Genomic DNA, 26006 nt, shown 5'->3' on the forward strand with positions numbered 1-26006 from the left:
AAACACTGCAGTTGATTTAGAAGGAACAATGCCAGACTTTGATTGTACAAAAACATCACTGTTCCTGTCCAACCAGATGTTACGTTCCAAATCATTGCACAAAGCAATATTGTTAAGGTTCAATTTGCGCCCATCATCTAACAACACACAATTCCCTCTTACTTTCAAATTTTTTTGGGGATGAGACCATTTGGAAGAACCATCCTTTGACAAACCAAATCGTGAGGATCTCACCCAATCACCGACACAGAAACTTTGCAAACGCTGGAAGAACTGCAGCAATGACGGGAGGGAAGGGATACAAGCGAGGAGGCAACAGATGGCCAACCCCCCAAAAAATTGTGATGTCCGCTGGGAAGGAAGCAAGCACAAAAAAAGGCGGGACAGATCATGGACAGTATTGGACAACCAGAGTAAAGGAATTTAGAAAGGCAGGTCAACTAACCAAACATAAGCGCTGGGTGTGTTGAATGCCCATATCCTAAATACAGCATGTCTCGATGAGACAGTGCAAACGCTGCCTAGGCAAGACTTAGAAATATGGCTATTATGGAATTTACTGGCGTTTTAAAAATTCTAACGGAGTGTATAGGTATAAACATAGACCATGAATAAAATACAATATAACAATGGAATCTAAAATGTACGTTCCAGACACTAAAATATATGAGTTTATAACTAAATATATGAAAGGCTAAATACTATTTTCAGATCCATACCTACCTAGACAGCAAATGACGGCAGTAGTACCGTTTTCCTCAACAATCTTACCCGCTTTTACATACATAGGGAAATGATGGCATGTTAAAGCCCAGTACTGGCACTTCCTGTCCCTATACGTAGCGTTCGAAAGTTCTTTTCTAGAACACTGGGTAATAACGTATACGTGTGATGCGGTGTTTTAGCTGTTTTACAACCCTGTTTCTATGTCTATGATGAGATGAGCGCTCGGTTTGCAGCCATCTTGGACTAAACTAATTATCCATAGGCGCGGGTGTGTTTCTTTGGAACAGAGTGATAACTTTATAGTTAGAGTGTCTCAAGACTACAGCACAAACGAAACATTTAATAAAATAAGATAGCGTGATGTCGATTTTGCTTACGCTGTAGGTTGGTCCCTAAGCAGATACAGCTTGCTCGGAAGAACTGTAATACCCCCGCGGCCAAGGTTGGTAGGATCCTTTTCTGTCTCGCGCCGGGTGTAGCGCACATGGCCTACTGATTCCATCTCGGCCCAGAAAGCGGGATATTAGTCAAAATTGCTACCGAGGAGATTCCGGGTCCGGTGGAGGGGCTAGGTGAAGAGCTAGAGGAAGATCTAGAGGGGGCGGCTTGTGACAAAGTGGAGTCCGAGATGGCGGTAAAGAAGGAGCCGCCTGAGGATGTGGATCCTCCTGCAGAGACCGAACCCGGGGAGGACGCAGCAGGACCCGACGAGTCCGGGGAGGAGGAGGAAGAGGGAGCAGAGGAAGGAGAAGAACCGGCTAAAGCGACCCAGGAGCCTCCCAACGAGGAGGATGAGGAAGATGAGGATGAAGGGGAGGAAGAGGAGGAACAACACGACGATGATGGGGTGTGTTTCAGCGACCCAGAGGACTTTGTGGATGATATCAGCGAGGAAGGTGAGAATGCCGTCTTTGAATGTGAAAGGGATCTGGGGTCTGGGAGATGAAGACCCGTGGGTGCTAGTACCAAGGGGAGAGTGAGGTAGCAGTAAAAGGAAGAGAGAACAGTGACAGCACCTGCCATCTGGAAGGGTGATGCACATATCCGAAGAAGGCAGGTGGTCCCACCTGTGGAGTTTATTCTTGTGCAGGTGTATTCGTGTGCTAGGGCGGAACACAGGTAGTACTGTAGGCTTTGAGAAAGTAACTCCTTCTGATTTATTTAAGGCAGTTTTAATATAGCGCGAACTTTACCCAAAGGTGTCGGAGCGCTTTACAAAAGAACCAGGTAAGTTACAAAAGGTACACAAGATAGGCTAAACTCACAAACCAGTTACTTATATACAGTTACAAAGCTAACACGTTGCTTGTTTATATTGTAAAAAATAAAAGTTGTTAACGTCCGGTTAAAGCAAGAGTAAAATACATATTCACACAGTTGATCTCATGAAAGTGCTAGATGACCGTAAGGACAAGACATTGGTTGAATTATTCCAGGAAGTGCCTGGAGGAGGAGTATTTTAAGATCAATTTTGATGATCCAGAAGGAGGTGGTGGTTCAGAGGGATGAGGAAGTGAGTTCCACAATCTGGCCGCATTACCAGAGAAGTATTGAACCTTAAGTCTTTCCCTTTTGAAGGTAGAAGGTTCAAGCAGGAAGTTTTCCGCATTACGTGAAGGTCTAGAGCCGCCTTAGATTTGTAGTTTATTAGCCAGATAGCGTGAGATGGAGGTGTTTCCCATGTTTTAACTTTGCTAAATTAATATAAATACGACGTTACACACATCAGTGGGGGAATTTTGGGTACTATTACAGTAATAGTATTGTGGCATACATCTTAAAGTTGCCAACTTTGTTGTGTTTGTGTTTCTAGATCTATTAGTAACATTTCTTCATGCTAGAGGCTGTTTTTCTTTGCATTGAGATACCTTTTAGTACTCAAATTATCTGTGTGATGAAACAAGTTGTTGATTTCATCACACCTAAATTGAGTTGAACCCTTTTACCAAGCCACGTTGTACAACAAGTGAGATATTTGAAACCTGTGTCAAGAAAAACACAACCCGTAGAGATATTAAGGTAACATTACCTGTACTAACAGCATGCTTAAACGTTCCCCAGTTTGCATCTTATTATAACAGGGAATATGCCCACTCTGACGTGTCTGACTTTGTATGTGTTGATTCATTTAATTAAAAATCTTTATATGATCAAATAAAAAAGATCATAAAAGCACAAATGCATCATATCAAACCCTTAAAAAGACCATAACACAAATTACAATCATAACATTTTAGATAACCCTTACAGTAATTCAAGTTAACATGCCCATCGACTTTCTTTGTCTCATGCAAGCCCACAGGAAAGATGCTACTGAGAAGCAAACGTACGGATTAGATAAAGACTTCAGAAAATACAGGGCCACACTGCATTGTTTAAAATTTTGGAGTATTACGATGGGTAAAATAGACGTTTCTTTTTCTTTATGGTAAAATTTACAAAACAGTACTAAGTGTAAATCAGTTTGGGGTGAGACATCGTCAAGACATTGTTACACTGACACGAGGTGAGATCAGCATGCTTGAACTTCCTCTCTGGGAACCCGAGCATCAGGGGGATAAAGTTGAAGCGGAAACGCACCAAGATAAATCTGTGTTGAGCCATAGTAATACATGAGAGGTAGAAATAGTGATGGTCTCCCACAGGTCTGGGCGGGACAAAGACATAGGCGCTAAGTGCCTGTTGTTGACAAATCCTCCCCCTGCGATTAAAACCAGCCCTCTGCATGTATAGATCGATCAATTTTTGTTTAGAAGCGATCCTACAGGAAGCTGGGTCTTTAAACAGCTCCTCCTGCCCGATTGCTCTTAGCTCGGCTTCTACATAACTGAGCCAACCGATCCCACTGCGACCCTCAAACCTGAGGCAATCGATAGTAATACATTGGGTTACATTAACTGTCGTCCTCTGCCAGATGGAGAGCCACAGTAGGATCAGTGCCAGCCTGATGCAGTCAGACAAGTAAGGGAGTCCTAATTCAAGATGTAAAATGAAATTAGATGCTGTAGGTGGTAATGAGACCCTAGACTTAAAAAAGGTGTTTTCTAATCTCTGCAATTTCTCAATATGAGCCATCCCCCAGACTCCGGCCCCGTAGGTTACTGCCGCCTTTGTTTTGGCTAAATAGATAGTTTTAACCGTGTCCACAGGGCTGGCCCCCGGCTTCTTAGTGAAGCCCCTTATCGCTATTAAACTTCTTTCCATGCCCAGTGCTCTGGCAGCCACCAATTTCGGCCAAGTTTGTTTGCTGTCAAACAGAATGCCCAGGTACGCGAAGGAGTAAACTGTAACCAAAGCCTATATGAGAGCAAATCAACCTACATGGAGACATCTGCGCGAAGGACCAGCTAAATGGGACTGTTCAGCTGTGTATATAGCTAGGGAAGAGGAGGTACTTGCAGCTCCCTAAACGGACCTCAATATCAGCTGCATTAAAAAGACTTCACTGGCTACCTTCACATAAAATAATTTTGTTTAAGACATTGCTGCTAGTCTTTAGGGCTTTTAAGGCCACAGGCCGAAAATATCTCACTGCAAGATTCAGCCATTACAAGACTCTGAGAACGCTTAGATCATTGAACAAAAATCTGTGACGCCCCCTTCTCTCAGGTTAAAAACTTGAATGGTTGTGTGTGCAGCAGTGCACATAATGCTGTCTAATTTCACATATTAATGAGCGCTGTCTAACCTGAAATACAAAGCTATGTTTTGGCTTATTTGGAACGTGGGTGAGGAATGAGATTATTTGGTAGAATGTAGTTTTTTTTTTGTACTATTGAAATTTGATGGTAAGCCTAGATCATCCAACAAAATACATCAATATACCTAGTAAACAACAAGGTTTAGAGCGAGTTAATGGCGTTAGACCGCGAAAGTACCAGGGGGAGTTGAAGATGAAGAGTGTTGCATAATTTAGTTGTTGTCAGAACTCGCTCATTCGCCTATTATTGCGCTTCAGGTATCTCTGGGCTTTGTGCTGCACATGGCATTCAGTTGGGCTGCCATGAACTTGGGCTTTTTTTGTGGAGGGGGGGTGGTGAAGTCTCCTATGAACAATTACTGCTGCCTGAAATTGTACCCTGTTGTGCATCAGCATCCAGTTTAGGGACTGGCAGATGCTAGACACATATTTCCAACTAATACCATTTTTAGGGCTCGGCTATAACGCGCTTCAAAAGCGCGTTCTCGCCAGGGAACTATAGTCGGCGTCTCAGCAGTCTGAGAACGCCGAAGGGAGACAAGACCTGGCGCGCGCAGCGTTTTTCCATAGGATAACGTTGTGCGCGCGGCCAGGTCTTGTCTCTACAGAATTGCATTCCAGACCGGATCGCGTCGTGCGCCTCTCTGGAATGCAGGGGGGAGTCTGCATAGAGTCGCGCGGCGCTGATAATCAGCCATGCTTTTTTTTCCGTGCCGTCTAAAGTAACCCAATGCAGCCCTACTGTACAGCAGCCTAGCAGCTCCTTGAGACAGATTACGAACGCTTACTGGCATTACAGGTTGTATATGCCTTCTTTAAAACGTTTCTGCCATATTTATTTTAAAACATACAAACACAATAAAATACGGTACTGCTTGCCTAAATCCCTTTTCCAACTATTGCCACATGCATTTCGGCACCTATACCACCACAATAGAACGTGTGTAGCAGCGTAAACGCTGCGAACTGCGTTTCACAATACCTACATTACATTTATACCTGAAGTGCAGAGTCACATCCACTTTTTATGACAACGTGAATGTATATGTACAAATGCACTCAAATAACCGCTTCTTTTACGTAGGCATATAATGCTTAATCCTATCACACGTGCAATGCTCATACCCTGTCCTAACACCTACTCTCTAACTTCTTTGCTGCTCGTGTTCTTACCCTATCCCTCCAACCCCACCCCACCCCCCAAAAAAAAGACCCTTCCCATTGCCCTTAGCGGCATTTCCTCTCTCTCTTCCCCTTGCTCTCCTCGCACTGTGACATCCCCAGGGCCACTTTACCCTCCCAAAATAATGGCACTACCTACGCGGTCCACACTACCCCTTCGCAACATCCCTTACATACACACCTAAATACAGCCACTAGCGTCCTTCTCACGGTCTGCTCCTCTTCTGTAAGGGTCCTCTTTTAAAACTCTAAGTGGCAGTCATGCACCACGTGTACGCACATAACACTTAATGCTATCACACGTGGTATGCTCATACCCTGCCCTGACACCAACTCTGTGACTTCTTTGTTGCTTATGTTGTTCCCCCATCCCCCCACCCCCTCCCCCCCCCCCACTACCTTCCAACTCACCTTGCCGCCATTTTCTCTCTCTTCCCATTCCTCTACTCGCACTATGTCATCCCTAGGGCCACTTTACCACCCCAAAATAATGGCGCTATCTACGCGGTTCGCTCTACCCCTTCGCAACATCCCTTCCTGCTATTAATATTAACATGCATAGCAAATGTTTTTCTCTGGTTCGTTAGGGGGGGGACAGGTAACCGAGCACTTCACCATATGAAACACAACCATACATACACAGCAAAATACAGCCCCTACCTATCTTTGCACGGTCCCGTCATCTTTTGTAAGGATCGTCTTCTTTTAAAACTTTGTCAAGTGGCAGCCATGCACCACGTGGGTTTTCTAACATTGTCTCCCGCAGATCCCTTCACCCCGGTCACCTTCCCCCACCATGTCTTGCCAAGAAGGGACTCTGCGCCATACACCCTCCACCCATTGCACAAACTGCATACCTACATACCAGGGGGAGGGGGGTTGTAAACATTAAAGACTTAAACACATCATTGTGTGCTGAAGTGCGCCCTACGTCCTACCTAGCTGCTGCATGCCCCGCATGCTCCCCATAACCATCCCATACGCAGCGGGTGGCCTACTGTACAGCAGCCTAGCAGCTCCTTGAGACAGATTACCCGAGCGCACACCTTCTATGCGCTACAGATGCAGACAGAGCGTTAGATAGAGGCAGACAGAAAGATCTACTTTCTGTAGATAGAGAGTCCCGCAAGCACATACAGACAAGTGGATAGAGAGTCAGGCACAGAGGCTGGTAGACAAGGTGCATAGACACGCAGGTGGCTTGACAGACAGGCGGACACACACAGATACAGACACATGGCTCATCAGACTGGCAGCTTGCAGGCGGGGCACTCTCTGCCGGCGCTGAGTTCGCTCCCAGCTCTCCGGAGATGTCTCCATGAGCGGGGTCCATCAGATAAAACCACAGACAGGGTCTGCATGGAATGTTTACAAAGCGCGGCCCCATGCAGCACCGAGGCAAACACTGCCCCCCTCGCCTGCTTTCCTGGAAGTCACAGGGGAGGCGCACTGGGGGTTTCCAAAAGCACCCGATACGTTCTACCCTCTCTGCTGGCTGAGGTCTGATCGCACAAGAGCAGACTCACCCCGACCCAGCCCAGTACCACAGTACTCCCCATGGCACGAGAAACGTCACTAATGGGCAGACTGACCCCGGGCCAGCCCAGGCGCTGTTCTCTCCATGGCACGAGCACCGTGACCTGTGGGCAGACTGCTCCCCGCCCTGCCCAGGCACTGTACTCTCCATGGCGCGAGCACCGTGACCTGTTGGCAGACTGACCCCGGCCCAGCCCAGGCGATGTACTTTCCATGGCACTAGAAACGTCACTACTGGGCAGACTGACCCCGACCCAGCCCAGGCGCTATTCTCTCCATGGCACGAGCACCGTGACCTGTAGGCAGACTGACCCCGGCCCAGCCCAGGCACTGTACTCTCCATGGCACGAGTAACGTCACTACTGGCAGACTGACCCCGGCCCAGCCCAGGCGCTGTACTTTCAACGGCACTAGAAACGTCACTACTGGGTAGATTGACCCCGACCCAGCCGCTGTTATCTCCATGGTACGAGCACCGTGGCCTATGGGCAGACTGACCCCGGACCAGCCCAGGCGCTGTACTCCGTGCATCCATGGCATAAGAAACCTCATTACTGGGCAGACTGACCCCCACCCAGCCCTGGCGCTGTACTCAGTCTCTCCATGGCACGAGAAACGTACACACACGGACACCACCACTGCCGTGCACACACAGACACCACCACTGCCGTGCACACACAGACACCACCACTGCCGTGCACACACGGACACCACCACTGCCGTGCACACACGGACACCACCCGTGCTTAATTTGTAAAAAAAAAAAGTAAAAATTAAGTGAAAGGGCACTCGTCAGGAGGCTACTGTAGTTTGCTATACACATTACGCGACTTTGAGCTACTGGCATTGTAAATGAAAATGACTTTTATTTATGTTTTGGTTTTTAAAACATAAATAAAAGACCTTGTCATTTACAATGTCAAGACCTTAAACTCACGTTCATTTACAATGCTAATAGCTCTAACTTTTGCAATGCCGAGACCGTTGCATTGTAAATGCTTGTTTTGTACTCCTAGCAGCAATGGTGCTATGTTTTGATCAACTCTAGACTGTTCATTACTTACTCTAAAGCTCCTTGATAGATGTCATTATCATAATGGAGCCATAAGTTATTGATCTGATTACAGTAATATTAAACTAAAATCAATAAATGACAAAATGATGTGCAACTCAGTCAAGTCCAGGTTCAGTCTAGTTTGTCTGGGATAGCTCCAGCTTTTATCTTGTGAGGCCTTGCAAGTGAGGATCAACTCGGGAATCTAGATTTGTCTGCTGAAAATCAGAACAGTGTTAACCTTAATTTCGTTTAACTGCTAAGGGTCCACTCTCTCACCACTGACTGACATGATATAAGGTGAAATTCTGACATTTTACCTGGAAGCGTTTCCCTCTCTGGTCATATAGAACATCAGTTACATGTGATATATATATATATATATGCTGCATTTAGATGTTAAATGGCAGAGGGCAAGGATTAGATTCCTGCACAAAGCCCAATTGAGGTAAAAGGAGTTGATCTCAGTTTGGATCACAATGTGAGTAAAGATCCAAAATCTAGTTTGCAGGTCTTGGCATCTAATGGTTTTTGAGTCTCCAGGATCATTGGTTGATCTCAAAAAGCTGCTGGTGGTTCTACCTGACCACCAACTTTGCCTTCTGTTGCATATTGTTTGGGAGAGTGAAAACCAAAAACTCTACACATAATCAAATTCTGAGTTTGAACCCTGTTTGGTTAATTGACCACCCCCATTGTCTTTGCAATTATAACAGTACAGACTTTTCTGATGAAAAGGTTACTTACTATTGATAACACTCTTTCTAGTGAATACTCTATCTAACTGCAGAATTCTCACCTTGTGAAGTCCCCACAAGACTAGATCCAAAGCATATTCTCAGCAATTTTCTTTCACGTCTACAGATTGCATAATTCCGTCCGCTTTGGGTTCGTCCCTTCCAGAATATGGCCAGGGGGCCCTTAAATAGCCACCACCTCCCCTCAATGTCAGTTTCTGCTTCATCCAGGTGGCAGCTAGGTTGGAGATAAGACGGAGGTTAAGGAATGAGGAGTCTTGGCAGTTAATTTGATAACGGACATAAGACTATCAATTTCCCTGTGTACCTGTATGAATGGAAGAGGTGGTGGGGAGTATACCCACTCACACCAACCCCCCACCAACCAAACTCTGGATCGTTTGCATAGATCTGTTGAAAGCCCTGCACCTCTTGTAACCTTCAGTCCTCCACTAAATGCCAACTGATCGATACGTGTGGCAAGTGCTTATAATCCTGTGATTCTCCAGTATTTCTTGATGCTAATTCAATGTATTGCGATTGGTTCCCTGCCCACACCAACCCGACCACCACCCTCAGAGGCACCCTGATCTACCGACCCCCGGGACCACGCACACGATTCAGCGAGGACATCGCCGACTTCGTCAGCCCGCACGCTCTCCCCTCCGCCGACTACATCCTCCTGGGGGACCTCAACTTCCACCTGGAGAACAACAACGACCGCAACACCATCAGCCTGCTCGACAACCTCGAAAACCTCGGACTCAAGCAACTGGTGACCACCCCCACCCACCTCGCCGGACACACACTCGACGCCGTCTTCTCATCCAGCAAAGACGTCACCTTCAGCCACGCCACAGAACTCCACTGGACGGACCACAGCTGCGTCCACTTCACCTTCAAAAGAACGACGATCCACCACCACCAGCAACAGGTTGCTCGAAGATGCTGGAACAAGATCACAGCCGACCAGCTCACCGCTTCCCTGAGCCAGCACCCCCCCGCCAACTCAGCGAACCCCAGCCAGGCCGCCGACAACCTCACGAAATGGATCAACGACTGCGCGGACGAACTCGCCCCTCTGAGAACCCCACCCAGCAGATCCTGCAGCAGGAAAACACCATGGTTCACCGACGAACTCAAGAGCTCCAAGAAGAACTGCCGAGCCCTCGAGAAAGCCTGGAGAAGGGAACCAACGACGGACAACATGACCACCCTCAAGCTCGCCACCCGGAAGCACCACCAACTGATCCGCGCCACCAAGAAAAATGCATACAAGGACCGGCTGGACAACAACGCACACAACTGCAAGGAACTCTTCAACATCGTGAAAGAGCTATCCAACCCCAACGCCGGAAACAATGACATCACCCCGTCGCAAGAACTCTGCAACTCCCTCGCGTCCTTCTTCCACAACAAGATCACGGACATACACAACAGCTTCAACAACCAACCAACGCAAGCCACAACCGCAACGACGCCACCCACCACCACCCTCCGCACCTGGACCCCGATCAGCACCGAAGACACCATCCGCACCATGAACTCCATCCATTCCGGATCTCCGACTGACCCCTGCCCTCACCACGTCTTCAACAAAGCCGACGCTGTCATCGCACCCCACCTACGGGACATCATCAACACCTCCTTCGACTCCGCCACCTTCCCTGAGAGCTGGAAGCACGCCGAACTCAGCGCTCTCCTCAAGAAACCCACAGCAGACCCCACCGACCTCAAGAACTACCGGCCCATCTCGCTCCTCCCGTTCCCGGCCAAAGTCATCGAGAAGACCGTCAACAAACAGCTGGCCGCCTTCCTCGAGACGAATGGATCCCTCGACCCCTCACAGTCCGGCTTCCGAGCGAACCACAGCACCGAGACCGCCCTCATCGCCGCCACCGACGACCTTCGAACTCTGATGGACAACGGAGAAACAGCGGCCCTCATCCTCCTGGACCTCTCCGCGGCTTTCGACACTGTCTGCCACCGCACCCTAGTACAGCGCCTCAGCAACATCGGAATCCAGGAGAAGGCACTGGAATGGATCACCTCCTTCCTCGACGGAAGAACACAAAGAGTCCGCCTACCACCGTACAAGTCAGAGGCCACCAAAGTCATCTGCGGCGTCCCACAAGGATCCTCACTGAGCCCCACCCTCTTCAACATCTACATGAGCCCCCTCGCGGCCATCGCACGCCAACACAACCTCAACATAATCTCCTACGCCGACGACACCCAGCTGATCCTCTCCCTGACCAACGACCCCGCCACCGCCAGAGCCAACCTGCACGAAGGGATGAGAGACGTGGCCGAATGGATGACGACCAGCCGCCTGAAACTGAACTCAGACAAGACGGAGGTCCTCATCCTGGGCTCCACGCCCTCCGCCTGGGACGACTCCTGGTGGCCCCCCGCCCTGGGCACCGCGCCCAAACCGACGGACCACGCACGCAACCTGGGCTTCATCCTGGACTCCTCCCTCTCCATGACCAGACAAGTCAACGCCGTCTCCTCGTCATGCTTCAACATCCTGCGCATGCTACGTAAGATCTTCCGGTGGATCCCCACCGAGACGAGGAAGACGGTCACCCAAGCCCTCGTCACCAGCCGACTGGACTACGGCAACGCCCTCTACGCCGGAACCACGGCCAAACTCCAGAAGAGACTCCAGCGGATCCAGAACGCCTCGGCGAGACTCATCCTCGACATCCCCCGACGCAGCCACATCTCCGGACACCTGAGAGATCTGCACTGGCTCCCGGTCAACAAGAGAATCACCTTCCGTCTCCTCACCCACGCGCACAAAGCCCTACACGACCAAGGCCCGAGCTACCTCAACAACCGGATCAACTTCTACACTCCCAAGCGCCTCCTCAGATCAACCAACCACGCCCTCGCCGCCGTCCCCCGCATCCGAAGAGAGAGAACAGGAGGAAGGTCCTTCTCCTACCTGGCCGCCAAGACCTGGAACTCACTTCCCACCATTCTGCGCCTGACCCAAGACCACCTCTCCTTCAGGAAGAAGCTCAAGACTTGGCTGTTCGAGCAGTAGCGGCACCCCCCCCTCCCAGCGCCTTGAGACCCTACGGGTGAGTAGTGCGCTTTACAAATGACCTGATTGATTGATTGATTGATTGCCCTCTGCATGTGTCGGAGGCTTGCACTAAGGGGGTCATGTTCTGTCAACATTGTGTGGTATAGAATCGTGCCGTGCTGCTTCACAATCTGTACTTGTTTTGTTATTGATGGCAGTGCTTAATTTGTGCCTTTTTGTGTTGGGGAAGCTTCAGCCACTCCTATTGTTTACCACTGGTTGATGGACTAAACCCCTCTCTATACAAACAATAGGCATTGGCTGTGTATGCTAAATTGTTGTTGTGGTACAAAAACATTCCTGATCACGTTTTGTTAATTTGTGTACCCCACAGAGTTGCTGGGAGATCTCTTAAAAGACCAGCCCCAGGAAGCAGATGGGATCGATTCAGTGGTCGTTGTGGATAATGTCCCCCAAGTTGGGCCAGATCGCCTTGAAAAACTAAAGAACGTTATACACAAAATATTTTCCAAATTTGGAAAAATTTCGAATGAATTTTACCCAGAAGCTGACGGGAAGACAAAGGGGTGAGTACTGATAAAACTGAAGATGGGTTGGTTATAAATAACCTAATCTTGGCTTTCTTATTTAGCTGTATTGTATTGAAAAATCTTTGCAGACACATATGGTAGCCCCAATGGAACATTCGCTTGGATTCCTTTCTATACTTGCTGTAAAAATGGGCTTTATGTTAGCAAGTCTCTTTGAAGTTGCATAATTGAGTTTCCCTCAGCTAAAGGCTTGAGCGAAAACTGCATGTGTTTAAATTTTACTGTGCTTGCCCAGGATTTGAAAATGCTAGCCTCCTGTTTGTGCATGTCTTGCCAAGTTGAAGCCATGAGTCTTTTCCATGGGTTTTTCTGTTAAGTAACCAAGATTAGAAAAGCTTAGTCGATTAATTGTGCTGGCTAACTACATAAGTACTCTTAACTTTAGTGAACGCTCCCATATTTTTTTCACGCTTGTTTCTTTATTCTAGGGGTGTGCTGAATAGAATAGAATATTTAGAATTCAGGGAAATCAGAATTTTTAAGATCGCTTAGAATGGAAATGAAATGGGGGGAAAACAGGTTTCTGCTTGTTTTGTTTATTTCTCTTGGGTTTGTTGGCACATCATTTTTTTTTATTTTAAACTGATTTTTTTATTGATTGGAACATATTAAAAACCCTTAGGTGCACATATAAAACGCAAGAATGTCCCCTGAACTGTATATAGTGGTGTAAAAGGGCACACGGTTTCCGTGCTTGTTCCCCCCCCCCCCTTCCAAATCCCATCCTCCTGCCACTGAATGAGATGCAAACCAAAGGTTTACTGAGTTATCCAGGAAGATACCCTGCATTATATTCAACGTTCCTTCTCTGTAGTTTATAATGCATTATCTGCCCACTGTCCAACATTCCATGATCTTGGCAAACACAGATAATTGCATTTCATGTCAGGGTGCCCGCTAAGTTATCAATGCTCTCAATGTTTTGGACAAGCTATATTTGGCGTCCGTGTTGTAAATACATTTTTAAGTGTTTTCATAGTTGGTTTTGCCTCTAATTTCTTAAGGCCAGAGTCCGCATCCCTATCACCATTATGTTCCACATCCTTTTTGACTGGTTGTCTATATAGTTGGTGGACAACCTCTTTTCCAGCTCCTGGCCATTTCTTGTTTCAGCTCTAATAACATACAAACAGCCAGCGTCCAATTATCCTTTGTCGGGCCCTCCATTAAAGTAGGCTTCATACTTGTAAACCTCACCACAGGGTTATTTGATATGATAAATAAAAACATTTACCTAAGTGATTCAATACCCACTACCAATACACTTTTCAAAGGGGGCACAACCACTACACGTTACATATCTCCCCTCATTCTGCATTGTTACCAACATTTTCCATTGGTATTCAGATACGTTTGTTTAATCTTTTCTTGTGGGGGGAGGGTGTCAGTTTTTCTCATTGGCTTGTAGCAACCTATCGTACAACAATCTGGGTAAAATATATATAATCATCGACTCGATTAATATTTCTCCATGGTTTAAATATGCCTAGTTCTGTGAAGGATATTAATAGGAACTGAGCCATTACTCCACTAGTGTTGTGGCTGGATGCTTATCAGCTTGACGGTGTTTGCACTACAATTAAGTTAACTTGTTACATTATCTCATATGTATGTTGCCTTTTTAGAATTCAGAATGTAGGGGTAAAGTAAGAATATGATACTACACTCCAGTTTCCCCATTAGAAACTCATCTGATCCTTCTCGGTCACCCTTCAGGGCCTCCTTAACTTGAAGTATTTGTTTTTATAAATTGTCACAGTCGCTCTGCATACTTTCTGTCTCGAGGAGGTGTAATATTGGGTAAAGTACACTCTGGTAAATTAATCTTGTGTCTTTGGTGTAGGAGAGTGGGGTCTGCAATCCCATGGCCACCCCAGATTTTTGGTTTTTGCTTCACTGATTTACGACTTTCCCTGGCTGTGGGCCTGCTAATCAGACCCACAACCCAGCTGTTCTCTCTCTAAATTGACAAGCATGTACCTTAAGGTGGCCCAGTACCAATTGGTAAATGCACCTATCAGTCCCTGTACAGTATACTTTAGGTATCCAGGGCATAGGTGTACCCAGGGCCTACCAGGGGCTGCAGCATGTATTATGCCACCCCTGGCTGGCCACCCAAATCTGACACAACTGGCTGCACGACAGCTGGGGCAAGGTGGTGTAATCACCCTTTGCTTTAGATATAGTATTTCTATATCTAACACTAAAATGGACACATATATTCCTATCAGTCACTCCTATGGCAGGCCTTATCAATCCTGAAGGCAGAGTGCTTGGAATTATGTGAGATGGTGCTCTGGTATGAGCTGAGCCCGTTTGCAGCTTGCGGAACTAAGTCCTTATAGCTGTTCCATGATAACGCTATACCATATACTCTTAAGTGCATTATAATCCTCGCGGTTAAATGCTAACTTTGGCATAGCATTATCAAAACATGTCGAGTAAGGTGTCATACGAATTGGAATACTAACCCCTCGCCAATTCTGGCGACGGGGTTAGGATTCCACCCTTCTAGAGGGACACGACATGTATGTAACTGTAAACCCCGGTTAAAGTTAACTCAAGCCTCAGCATCACCAAATGGATGCTGCCACCACAGACACAAGTCTGACCTCCTGCTGCTGGCAGTCCTTCCAGCGAGGGAGGCTCAGACAAAGGGTTTCCTGCCTTGGGAGGTGCTAGCACCACCCCAGACAGGATTTTGTGTATTAGGTAGGCCAAGGCTGAAAGGAATGAGACATGCCTGGGGCACACAAGGTGCCCTGTGCATACACCGGTTCCAACCAGTTGCTGGGGCACTCCAGCCCCGGCTCTGGCGGGAAACTGGACAAAGGATAGGGGGTGTAACCACCCCCCTTCCTGGTCCCCCCCAGGGGAGGGACCTAGTCGTAGTGCAGCCCCCTTTAGCTGAATAAAGGTAGGAGCTGGTCCCATTCCAGATTAGATTACTCTTGACAACTTCCACGAAGAACTCTTGACCTTCGACCTCCTGAACATCAGAAGACTGAAGAATCTCCCCTATGGTCAGGGAGTGACCATCCTGCTTCGCAGGCACCATCAAGCTCCTGTGCGGTTTGCTGCAAAGTCCTTCCATCCCGGAATCCGACGACCCAGACCTCCAGACCTCTCTGACCTCTACCCACATCCACAGCACAGCTGGGACCCGTGGGTGCGACGAGCAACGTGGAGACTGCCATCTTGAAGAAACCTGCACACCGCTTCCAGCACGACCCCTGAGGGTTCCTCGAGTGAGTGCATTGGGGACTAAGAAGCCCCACACCGACGCAGCTCCTGCACCAAAGACCAGCCCCCCAGCATCCCCGTGATCTGCGTGGGGCCCTTTTTCCTGGTTGCTGCCCTTCCTGTTGTCTGGTCACTTGCCGGCTGGCTATTGACCTCTGAGACGATGACCCGAAGATTTCGACACTGCTAGTCTGGTCCCCCAGACTGGCCCTTGCTTCCTTGTGAAAGAGAAGCACCCCGGACCCTCCTGGTCCACTCCAGACGCCATCTTTGTTCCACCGCGTGGCTTGCATTAGCCAGGGCCTATTGTCCCGATCGACGATCCGACACCGCCAACAGCAGCAGACTACGTGGGACAGCTCGTGCCTCCAGCCTGGTCGTGAAGAGCAGCTCCTGGTCCGCGCAGCTACAGAGAGAAGCGACCCTTCCTTCGCCTGACTGCTGCGACGGCATCTGGTTCCCTCCTGATTCCAGCACCATCACTGGCTAGTGACCAAGACTCTGTCCCCTTCCCTTTCAGGACTTCCATCTTCCAGTTCCATCCTTGGAACCACCGGACTCCTCCATCTGGCTGCCTGCCAGCAACTTCTTGTTTCAGGCATCACCGGGATCAACACAGCAAACCCGACGCAACTTCAGCCCTATGCACCCACAGCCTGTGGGTTAGGTAACTAAAGCTTGTAGGTGCTGAAGTCTGTGTCCACTATCCTAGTGTCCAGGTCCACTGTTGTTTTCCCTCCATCCAGCCGGGTTCGTCCGGAATCCGTAACTTTCTAAACTGTAGCATCCATAGATGTTGGTACGTATCCCACGTGAGAGTTTCCACTCTGCATGTGAGTCCCGTGGGCCTCCTGCTCCTTACTTACATAGTTTGTAGCGTAGTCCCAGCGATCCTCCAGCCTCTGGATCTTCTTACAGTATTTTCCTTCCTCGCATTCCATTGTTTTGAGTATATGGTTTGCCGTGCCCCTCAGGCACACTTATAAATATTGTGTGAACTCGTATTTCTTTTGTAGTATTGTCATGTGCTTAGCCCTCTGACCTCATAAAGAGTTCAGAGGTGTTGTTATTAATAAATATATCGTTTATTTTCATAACAACCTGTGTGGTGTCCTTTCATCTGGTATTCAAGGGGGTTATATTGTGGTAAAACAGCTGGCTTCACATGCCAAAAGAGTTTAGCCTAAAGACTGCTTTTGTCCACGCTACTAGGATAGCTGGTCTATCAGGTTGACTTTACAACCAATCACCATAAGGGTTGTTTGGACTGATACAAGGTGATCACTAGAATTAGTGAGCATCATATATCAGGCCAACTTCCCACATTTGGCAGTAGGGTAGGTTTCCTGCAGGCAAATGATTTCAGGTGATTCTTCTTGATTAAGTAGTTCAAACCTCATATGTTCCAAGCAAGTAGGCACCCCATTGTTATTAGGGATGGTGGTTACGAAGAGTATTGCCTTCACATCCCATACGCTGCAGGTACTAATTCATGCGAAACAGGTTGACAAATGTCTGATTAACCTGTTCCACGTGCCTCCCCCTCACTCTCTGACACAAGCATTGGATCTATATAACTAAAGAAAACATTTGTCAGCAAACCCTATACATGGGAAATGTAAACTTCTAGGTGTGGTGGTGGATCCCACCCGCCAGCCAACCCTCCCCAGCTGACCCTCTAACCCAGTAGTAGCATATGCGTTTTTATTAGTCACCCACCCCATAAATGGCATCGTGATCTCTGATACTAACCTCTTAATCCAGACCACCACAGCATTTGTTTGAGTAAGTTTTATCTCGTATGCGAGTTTGTGTTCTCCCTCCTTTTTGTTGTTCTGGCTCATTGAACCTTCTTCCTTTCCTGGGTTGTGATTGTAGCTCTTCCTTCTGAGACCAAGAGGTGTCTTCCAAGGAAAGTTCCATGGTTTCTTTTCCCTCATCAGTGTGCCTGGTGACGTGAGTCTTCCCTTCCTTGTGAAATACTATTGCGAACAGGAATGCTCATCTGTTCCTGATCTAAGTTATTTCTTTACATCCTGCATGATCTTCCACTTATTAAGTGTAGCCTGCAGTAGGTCTTGTTACACCTGCTTCTGACATTCTTTGTAGACAGTTGTCTGGCCGCTTGGTTTCCTGCAGTATTTTCTCCATTAGCATTGACCAGGATGTTTACCCAAAATTTCCCAAAAATCATGACCCAGGAGATAATAGCACTGCCACTCTGTGCTCATCCATAACATGTAGAGTGTGCCCCAGTAGCTTGGAGCAGAAAACGTCAACATCATCCCCCTCAATTGCTTCTTTCCCACTTTTGATTCTTATTTTGTCACTTTTGGACCTATCCTTCAGTTCATTAAATTCGCAAACCATAAACGAGATGAATGTCTACTCCCCGCCGAGTTTCAAATGAATAGAGGAGATGGCCTGATTTAGAGTTTGGGAAACAGGTTCTCTGTCTCAAATTTTACAGATATCCCATCCATCTTATTACAAGTGCCTTAGGCTATAATGCAATTGTAATAAGACGGACAGAAGGCACATCATGGTTGTGATCGAGTACCCTTCCGCCAGACTCTAAATCGGGCCTTAAGTTTTTCACATATTGGCTGTATGTCTTTCGCTGTGTATTTCACCACTGACCTAGTTTCCACTATTGTTGCATGCAATTGTTCTGCGAAGGTATTACTCAGTGTGGCTTGTAGTTCTGAGTGAGGTTGTTGTAGGTCCTTCATGAATGGTGCCACTTCATTTTATCTTTTGCTGATTTCATGGAATTAACTTGTTTCCATTATTGGGTTATCACTCCATGGAAGTGAATATCTTGGTTTTCAGGGTGCAGCTCTGTATTTTACTTTACTGCCCTGTCTCGCGTAATCTCTGCTCCCATCCTACCTTCTAAGGCTCCTCCGCGGTGCACCAAGCGTCTAATGGCAGCTGTGTCTAATGACATGGAGTGCCAGATACTGGATAGCAGCCTTGGGGATGCCTTGGATGTTTCCCTACTGTAATATGCAGTGCTGCCCATCTCCATAGCCACAATTGGCTTTGCCAGAGATTTATAAGCTCCCTGGGCATTGGCAAAGGTAATAGTGATAAGCAGCAGTGATATAAGTAGAGAAAACAAGGAAACCCTTGTTTTCTATGCTTTCAAGATGGCTCCACTTTGTGTCATCACATTATATAGTGAGTTGCAATGCAATATGGCAGCCACCTTAAAAGTTTACATAATAGTGTTTTAATGCATTGTTTTGTATACTTTTATCGTTGGTGTTCGGGTATTGTGGAGCTGATCGCATCACTTGCTCAACATTGGCAAAGGGAGAGAAATTACCTTGGAAGAGGTGTGGCGCCGCGGCCAGGGCGACTGACACTGGAATCTGGGGACCACGGTTCGATCCCCGGCTCCGGCGGCAGGTTAGCCCAGCACCATGTGACTCTGGGCAATAGCTCGCTTAATCTTCCCGACGGCCCCCCAGCGCCTAGAGACCCTTACGGGTGATTGTGCGCTTTACAAATGTGGACTTTTTTTTGCCAAATGCATTATTTTAAAGCCATTGTATTATCAAGTTTCATTGTGGAGTGTGCCGCTGTATCACTTTTTAAAGGCTTGATGGCCTTTCTTATTCCCTCAGTAGCCGGGCGATCACCTCTGAGGTCTCTCTAATTCTGTTTTCAAGTTAACCCTGGATTTCGCTCTGATGGGATCAGGGTTTGAACTTCAGTGGTGTTGTGAAAGCCGAGGGCATGATCTGGAGACACATGAATGATAGTACATGGGGCTTCCAGTACATGGGGCTTCCATTTTACTTGTTTTCAAATTCACAGGGCCCTTTTTGGTTACAGACATTGAGCCTCCAACGCGCCACCATCAAATCCCCCTTGTCCCTCCCCACACATCACATCATATTGAAATCCGTTAGACCCTGTTTTGTTGATGGCCATGCAGACACTATATTCTGCACCGGATTGTCTAGACATTGTCTCCATTCCTCTCGATTGTTGTTTGGGGGGAGCCTTGTGTGTGCTTTTTGTATTTACTTTATATAACTGAATCTGCCTCATTTACGGGTTCATATTCTTCTCACCCACCCCATGTATCTCACACACCACTTGCTCCTTCAACTGCATTCCTTTCCTGCCTCTTCCCCACTACCTCATTTGTGTTCCTGGCATATCTAGTTGTAATACTGTACCACTCTTACCATCCGTTATGGTGTGTCAGCATAACATCAGCTATGCTGCTGGATCCTGGCTTGTAATCTTCTTCTGGTCCTTCCATTATAGGTCCCCAGCTCCCTGTGAACACATAGTTTTTAGAAGATTTAGTAAAGACCGTGCTTAGCTGGATAACTTTGCTTTACTCTGACTCTAAGGCAGGAATCAACAGGTCAATACAGTAAACAGTTTACTAACCCCCGATTTATAGGGGGCACCAAACAGGGTTGCCTGCTATCACCAATTCTTTTCACTCTGATTGTATAGTGCTTTGCTAGCATTCTAAGAGAATACCAGCAACATAGGGGCTCAAAATATTTTGCATGTAGAATTGAACATTCAATGTACGCGGGTATCCTGCTCCTGATTAAAGAACCTGCGTTGAAGCTTTGCCCCATAATTGATGAAATAGTCACATTTTGCTGGGGTGTGGCAGGAATGGTTGGGCCTAAACACTAACTTTTCTATGTTGGTGTTAATGACTCCCACTAGACGGATGTTCACTGCAGACCTACTGGTATCTCATTGCATTGACAGATTGAACCTGTCATATACTTGGGTATTCAATGCCACTGGGCTGTAAATATAATAGAAACAATTATGAAAAATACATTACACATATCTGACAAAATAGATGGGTGGCTCAAACTACTGATATTGATGGCTAGAAGAGTGGGTCTTGTGATGATTGCGCTCCTCCCCAAATCATTATATCCATTACGAAACATTCCTATCCCACTAAATAAGGCCCTTTTCACACACCTTAAACCCACATGGCTTTGGCGACAACCTAGAATAAACTGGAGTAAGTCACAACTACTCTATTAGCAAGGTGTGTTTGCAGCTCCCAACTTTAAAGGTTACCTTCATGTAGCCCAGGCTCATTACACATATCATTGGTTCCATAATACCAGTCCAGCATCACACTGGGACACTGAAGCATGGCTGGCTTCCAGACTCCATTGCGCACTGCACTGAGGCAAAAACCCAGCTGTCCAAATAAGCACATACACACTGAGATGCACCATCTGGGCATGGGATAGACTGTCAAGGATGATGGTGGACGGATAATCCATGCTCACCACATTTCCCACTGCTTAATAATCCTTAATTAACCACAGAGCTAGGTGTGGCTAGACATTTGTACCAGGAGGTGTTAGAGATCTTTTTATCTATAAGAGTTTTGAAAGTAGTAATAAAATGTACACAGCACATCCATGGACCTCTTAGTGTATCATCCCCTCCGTAGCACAATGAAGAAACTACGCCAAAAGGAACCACCAGACTGAGTTTTACTTAATTTAATTTTTGTAAACCCAATTGCAGGGAGATGGACCTGGGCCATGACAACCCAGTTATCCAATGAGAATACTCCTGCTAACCGATTAAGGATGTTTACCCCAGTGAGAAATTCAGACTGATTCAGCTCAAATATATACATTGAGCTTGCTACTCCCCAGTAGAAATGATACTTTATGGTTTTGCTGCAGACTTCTGTTGCTGGGGATGTGGTGCATAGGATGCAGACTTTTTATTGTGTCGTCTGGAGCTTACCGCCGATACATTCGTTCTTGCAGAAATTCTTGAAGAGGTCATGCTTATGACCACTGCTGAGGTGCAGATATCCCCATGGTGGTTGTGCTAAGACATGTGAAGACGGTGTCTAAGCCATTTCTGAAACTTACTACTATAGCTCTCCTGTTATGCAATCACAGAGTTGCCATAAATTGGGAATGAGGGAAGCCATACTTATGCAAGTTGGCTGAAAGACCACGCTACATGCTGTAAAGTGTTTGAAGTGTACGGATCCCTTTTGCCTCAGACATCTTAGCCCAGAGATACGTAGGACCTGTTGAAAACATATCTAGCTAATTTTACATGCAATACTGTTATGTTTTGGTGATTGGATTGAAGAGGCATATTGTTAACTAAATAGTGCATAATACTGTGTATTCACTCCTCTAGATTGGCATGTGTTACTTGTATCTTGGCAATTGAGGCTACATTAAGTAACCACTCGTCATTTAGTCGTCATGTGTTATCTTGTTCAATGTTGGAAAAACAAATTATCCCACTAAAGCACAAGATTCGCTTTGTTTAAAAAAAAAAAAGAAAGAATAATTTATAAACAATACTGACCTTTTAGTCTATGTGGAACTCTACAGACTCCTAGCTTGCTACAGTGTTTATTAATAAGCCTGTCACTTTTCCAGAAGAGTCCAGCAAAAAAATACAGTGCAGCAACCTTGCTGTGATACTTCAGGCCTTCTGATTCAGCATCTCTCCAGGCACAACACTGAAAAACTCAGACTGAAGAATATACTGTGTAGGTACAGAGAACACATGTTAAAAATCTCTTCCCACAACCTTCACCTCCCAAACAGCTAGTATTCTATTCACGTAAAGGAAGAGATTATATTTTTCAGTCTTTGTGGTGACTTCAGTGGGCCACTAAGAATCTGGGTCGTGGCACAGTATGAATCCTAAAACAGTTAATTTGTCTGCAGGCTCCTCTGGGGCAGCAGATGACTCAAATTATTCGGCACCCATGGTCCTTTTAAGATGAGCGCTTGGGCTGCTGCCCACTTCCCCTCTTAGTCCCAGGCAGAAATAGTCCACTGAAACTGGTTGACCTAGCATACTGCAATTTGTGCATCATGATGGAGCATTGTGCACAACATAAAGAAGCTTGCATATTCATAGAGCTACAAATTAAAGCTTTCCCTACAAATCTTAAAAGTGGGGAACAACTGTTAATTGTAATTGCATTTATATAGCGCTTACTACTGCTTACGGGGCGTCCAATCGCTTTAGGCGAGTAGCACGCTACTCTGGAATCCAAACAGTATTAGTGGTGAATTAGTAAAGGGAAATATGGAATTAATTTGAGCAGTGGACATGTGAGTCTGTTAGTTGGATCGTGAAGGATAGCGGAAAGCTTCAAAAGGGAGGGTCCAGACAGTGTTGCCCTGAGTAGAGGGGGGGGTAGGAGAGTCGGAGGCTTATTTGGGCGATCTGAATAGTAAAAGAAGGTTGAGACGATGCATCGAGGAGTAGAGGAGGGAAGAGTCTAGAAAGGGTTATTTTCTAATGCTTTATCGGTCACCGACCATCCCAGAACATATATTAAAACAATTAAGAGAAAAGTACAATACGTTTAGGGATCAAACACATATCCACAGAGCTAACTTAGTGTAACCATTACACATATGGGCAACACAGTACAAAACAAAGATTTTCCAATAAAATAAGTTAAAAAAAAATGTCATGGATTAAGTGCAATCTTGACATTTATATTAAATAAATCTTCCCCCAACATATTCGTATATCTAAAATTTAGTTTAGTTGTAATAAAAGAGCCCTACTTAGTTTAGGAACCACCTGGGGATTACGCAGATCTAGTTAGCTCTACATATTGTGTATCTATACATGGTGATTTCCAAAGAATGTAGGTACAGTCATGCATCACTCTCAGCATTCATCTTTACCTAATACAGTGGATTTTTGCTAAAATTCGAGGCCAAGCCGTTTTCAAGTCACCCATATGGCTAATAAAAACCTACTCAGACAGAAGACTGTATAACGACACGTGTCTGTTCTCAAAATGCACCCGGCTAATAAATAGCACCGGAACCTCAATTTCCAGCTGTAGTGCTTTAACCATTTCGCTAAATGATGGGAGTAGAATGGGCAGCAGAATAAAACCCGTTCAGTGGTTTCTATTCTACCAGGGCATATGGAGCACATATTTCTAACGTTAATAATAGTGCTCTCCTTGTTCGATTTACAGGTAAAACTGCTAAGTGTTAAAATACCATACCTAAATTTAATTAAAAAAAGTTTTGGCCCATGAGGGCGTAATCTCATCCATGTAGTGTTCGAGATATGTATGGGCTTTATAAGCAAAAAAAACTTGCCAGTAAGACTATCACTCCCGGTAATGTGATGGAGGTGGAAATTCATATACCCCAAATGGATATCTTTAAAAGGACCTTTGAAGCAGGATTAATATTTCAGGGTTTAATGCACAATTCTCCCAAACCCAGTTTAATGAGCCATGATTTTACATGAGCCAGCCAGGGAGTGGTAATATTCTGTCTAACTGGATGAGTTCACAGTACGAGTGCAAGTCTAGGGTAGACCAGATTCTCACCCAGTAAACCAATGTCCTTAGAATGGCAAAATCACTAATCCTATTGAGGGCTAGATCATAATACACATGGGCTAGTGGTGTAGCTCGCGGCAGGGAAAGTAAAGATCTTACAAAGTGATTTTCACTCACAGATAACTGATCATTAGCAGTCGTTCCCCACACCTCAGCCCCGTATAGTGTGGCTGATTGAACTGCTACCCTATATAGTTCTGCTGCAGGAGATACTGCCCTCTGTTTGGTGGCATTCTCCCGATTGCAACTGCGTAATGCTCTAGAAGAGCCTTACTTTTCTCTATCTGGTGTGCCACAAAATGGAAATTACTGCTCTTATGCCCAGGTAATGAAAGGATTTGGCTTCCTCTAGTACTAAACCCCCTAAGTTAAATTTCCCCTTGGAAGATTTATGTGACCAGATATACATACACTATATCTTGGCAACATTGATCTCTAGCCCTCTTAGGTTGCAGAAAACCTGACATTTATTTAGCAGTTTTTGTAATCTACCTAGGGTCCTTGAGATGAACAGCATGTCATCTGCAAACAATAAGCCAGGTATGTGTATACCACCAAGTTTTGGGGCATCAGGAGTACACTCCAGGAGATTATCAAATGCACCATTAATGAACTATGAAAAAGAGTATGAGCAAGGACGCATCCCTGCCACACCCCGTTATCACCTTTATCATCTTAGATCACCAACTGGCCCCCATCAAACTTTAGTGAAATTATCTCTGTGCAACATCATTAGAATCTCCAACAAATACAACGGGGCTCCCATAGACCTGAGGCAGTCCCAGAGTATACATCTAGGGGCAAATTGAAGGCTGCTCTGAGGTCAAGGAAGGCTACATATAAATGGTCCTTATAGAAAATCTAAAGAAACCTGATCAGTTGTTCCCACCCTAGACCCAAACCTAGCCTGAAAGGGGGAAATGATGTTCTTGTCAATAATCCACCCCTGCAGTCTGTCAAGAACCTGATGACAGAACACCTTCTGTAATATATTTGTAAGGCTAATTGACCTATGATTGCGGGGCTCCGATCTAGCACCCCTTTTATAAATGGGTATGACCACAGCAGCACTCCAAGTTTCAGGTAGGGAAACTCCGGACATGATGGCATTTGTCAAGATGTTAATATAAGGGGCTAGATAGAGACCTCAGATCGATACAGATCACCCGGCATGCAATCTAATCCTGGGGCTTTCCCAGCCTTCAAGGACTGGATAACTGCACTGGTATCCTCTAGTGAAAAGATGTCGTCTACCACGTTCGATAGGCCTTGGAACTGGAGTTACTAGTATCAGCAGATTGCTCTTGCTGTAATGGAAGCTGATCTGTGAAATTACCACTGTTTAATGAACCAGAATTAGTCATAAGGGTGTGTGTACTGATTAGGAGTGGAGTAAAGGTTAGTAAAATGTTGAACCCAGACCTGATGTGGTATATGATGGAGAGTCGGAATATGAGCTTTTAGACTACCATGGGCAATGATATGCCAGAAGGTTGAAACATCATTTCTTTGGGAAGTCTCCAGCAGATCTTGACAGTTTTGTTCATCCCACTCCTTTTTACTCGTCTCTAAAACCTGCTTATAAAAGGATCTGCCTTCGCATATATATAGAGGGTTTAAGGTTTTACTGGTTAGAATCGAGCTGTTTTTCGCCTGCGTGCAGTCCTTGGAGAATCATGGGGCTTAACCGGTGTTGAATTGTTAATTGCCGCCCGTGCCTACGTCAACCTGGAACAAACCGCTTAGGACACTTAAAACATGGTTATGGATATTGGTAATAGGTATTGCACATAAATTAAATCC

The 26006-nt window shown here is 46.1% G+C and overlaps 1 protein-coding gene across 1 annotated transcript in view; it reads left to right on the forward strand.

Annotated features, from left to right (window-relative positions):
• The first annotated feature begins 980 nt into the window (after nucleotides 1-980).
• Nucleotides 981-26006, forward strand: part of EIF3B (eukaryotic translation initiation factor 3 subunit B) — a 404806-nt gene continuing 379780 nt past the window's right edge. The window contains exons 1-2 of the mRNA XM_078664978.1: nucleotides 981-1622; nucleotides 12364-12556. Coding sequence (XP_078521104.1) covers nucleotides 1355-1622; nucleotides 12364-12556 — 461 coding nt within the window. The 5' untranslated portion in view covers nucleotides 981-1354. The remainder of the gene's footprint in view (nucleotides 1623-12363; nucleotides 12557-26006) is intronic.

The sequence above is a fragment of the Lissotriton helveticus genome, chromosome 10, assembly GCF_964261635.1.
Source record: "Lissotriton helveticus chromosome 10, aLisHel1.1, whole genome shotgun sequence".
Classification (NCBI taxonomy): Eukaryota; Metazoa; Chordata; class Amphibia; order Caudata; family Salamandridae; genus Lissotriton; species Lissotriton helveticus.